We start from the raw sequence: 2,724 nt of genomic DNA, 5'->3' as shown, positions 1-2,724 counted from the left end.
CCTACCTCAGCCTCCTGAGTAGCTGGGATTACAGGCACCCACCAACATGCCTAGCTAATTTTTGTATTTTTAGTAGAGACGCGATTTCACCATGTTGGCCAGGCTGGTCTCAAACTCCTGACCACAGGTGATCTGCCCACCTCAGCCTCCCAAAGTGCTGGGATTACAGGCGTGAGCCATCGCACCCAGCCTGTTCCATTCCATTCCATTCCATTCTGTTTTTTAAAAATGCCATTTTGGATCCACAACATTGATTTCACAAACCGCTATCAGGTCAGATGCCCCAGGACAAAAACACTGCCCTTGTCATCACCTATCACTGCCCAGCCCATAATCCAGCTACAGAACCTGCCACTCTGCCCTCAGTTGTATCTGTGTAGCTCCCTTTCTCATGAATCCCAGATCCAGTGGCTTACGGGGCCTGAACCCACAGGTCCTGGCACCTCCCTCTCCTCCTGTCCCTACTGCCTCCTTCGATGCTGGAGCCCTGTCCACCTGCCTCACTCCTCTCTCACACACCCTCAGCCCCCAAATCACATGCTTAGCCAACTCAACTCCATTCTCAACTCTGTGGCCATAGTGACCGTTTGGAAAGTCAGCGCCTGTCATCCATAGCCTGCCAATGGCTCCCATCTCATTCAGGCAAAAACCCAAGTCTCTACAACATTGACAAGGCCCTTCGTGATCTGGCCACACCTTCCCTTCCACTCTAACCTCAGCTTCCCACTTTCTTTTTTTTTGTTTGTTTTTGAGACAGGGTCTCACTCTGTCGCCCAGGCTAGAGCGCAGTGCAATGGCATGATCACAGTTTACTGCAGCCTCTGCTTCCTGGGCTTAAGTGATCCTCCTACCTCAGCCTCCCAAGTAGCTGGGGCTGCAGGCATGTGCCACCAATCATGGCTATTTTTTGTATTTTTTTGTAGAGATGGGGTCTCGCCACGTTGCCCGGGCTAGTCTTGACTCCTGGGTTGATCCACCCGCCTCAGCCTCCCAAAGTGCTGGGATGACAGGCCTGAGTCACTGCACTTGGCCTCCTCTTCCATTCCTTGCTCCTCTCACTCAGGAGGCAGCCTCCTCACTGCCCCCGGAACACAGCAGGCGAGGTGTGCCCTCTACCTGGAAGGCTCTCCCCTGGGAGAGTGTGACTTTCTCCTTGGCCTCATTAGAGGCTGGCTTTAAACACCCTCAACACACATCCCACCAGATACTCCCGTTGCCTCTCACAAGCCTCTTGTTCTCCACAGCATCTGTGGCCACCTGACATGCCGTGTAGTTCCTTGTTATTTGGGTTTACCTGGTGCTCTCGGTTAATGTGCAAGACTCATGGGGCTCGGGACTCTGTGATTTTGTTCACAAGGATGTTCATGGTTAATAATTGCTGAAGATGAGTGATGGGTTCATAGAAGATCTTCATACTGGTCACTTTACTTTTGGGTATGTTTGAAATTTTCCGTGATGAAAAGCTATCTTTAAAAGACTAATGGGCCGAGCGGGTGGCTCACACCTGTAATCCCAGCACTTTGGGAGGCCAAGGCAGGCAGATCACTTGAGCTCAGGAGTTTGAGACCAGCCTAGTCAATGTGGTGAAACCCTGTCTCCACACAAAACACAAAAATTAGCTGGGCATGGTGGCACACACCTGTAGCCCCAGCTACTCAGGATGCTGAGGCTGGAGAATCACTTGAGCCCAGAAAGCAGAGGTTGAAGTGAACCAAGATTGCGCCACTGAGCCCCAGCATAGGCAACCGAGTAAAATCCTGTTTCAGAAAAAAATAAAAATAAAAAAATAAAAGGTCTATTGAAGGAATGAACAAATCCATGAAACCATGGCATTTCTTCTTGAACTAACCTTTCCTGTATCTTGCGGAGCTGGCTGCAACATCACTGAACAGGGCAAGTAGTCAGGAAACTGTGGAAAGAAACAAATGAAAAATCATTTATTTCAGAAGGGGCTGTTCCATAGGTAATATATAATCATGTAAAAATTAGAAAATAAAGATGATAAGCAAGAAAAAAACATTCACCTATACTCCTGACACCCAAATACATGTTGCTAACATAACCTTCCCAAAATTTCCTGCCTGTACACATAAATATGTATGTTTTGTCTTGAGATGGAGTCTTTCTCTGTCACCCAGGCTGGAGCGCAGTGGCATGATCTTGGCTCACTGCAACCTCTGTCTCTTGGGTTCAAGCAATTCTCAGGCCTCAGCCTCCTGAGTAACTAGGATTACAGGCACACACCACCATGCCTGGCTAATTTTTGTATTTTTGCTACAGATGGGGTTTCACCATGTTGCCCAGGCTGGTCTCAAACTCCTGATCTTAAGTAATTCACCCACCTTGGCCTCCCAAAGTGCTGGGATTATAGGCGTGAGTCACCGCACCTGGCCACGCCTAAATATGTGTATGTGAGAAGACATTTTACAGAAATGGGACAAAGTACTGATCATGTTCTGTAGTCTGTTTACTCACTTCATTAATTCTAGTCCTTTTCAGAAAGGATTGTGACCATTTTCCCACATCATAAAATATAGTTCTGAATCATCTGCTTTAGGGCTCTAGAATATACATTTAACGTAGCCAGTCCCCTTTGCTGGCTACTGAAGTGGTCTTTACTTTTTTTGCCATTATAAACAATGCTGTAATAAATCAGTTTTAGCCAATTAATTATATAAGCTGCACTGCTAGAAAGAGAACCATATTTTTTTTTTTTTTTTTTTT

The 2,724-nt window shown here is 47.0% G+C and overlaps 1 protein-coding gene across 1 annotated transcript in view; it reads right to left on the bottom strand.

Annotated features, from left to right (window-relative positions):
- Positions 1 to 2,724, bottom strand: part of SAG (S-antigen; retina and pineal gland (arrestin)) — a 42,202-nt gene that overhangs the window by 24,948 nt on the left and 14,530 nt on the right. The window contains exon 6 of the mRNA XM_011980254.1: positions 1,850 to 1,909. Coding sequence (XP_011835644.1) covers positions 1,850 to 1,909 — 60 coding nt within the window. The remainder of the gene's footprint in view (positions 1 to 1,849; positions 1,910 to 2,724) is intronic.

Source organism: Mandrillus leucophaeus, unplaced genomic scaffold (assembly GCF_000951045.1).
Source record: "Mandrillus leucophaeus isolate KB7577 unplaced genomic scaffold, Mleu.le_1.0 Scaffold21, whole genome shotgun sequence".
Classification (NCBI taxonomy): Eukaryota; Metazoa; Chordata; class Mammalia; order Primates; family Cercopithecidae; genus Mandrillus; species Mandrillus leucophaeus.
The sequence above is the reverse complement of the archived record's forward strand: the minus strand, read 5'-3'. Positions and strand labels throughout refer to the sequence as shown.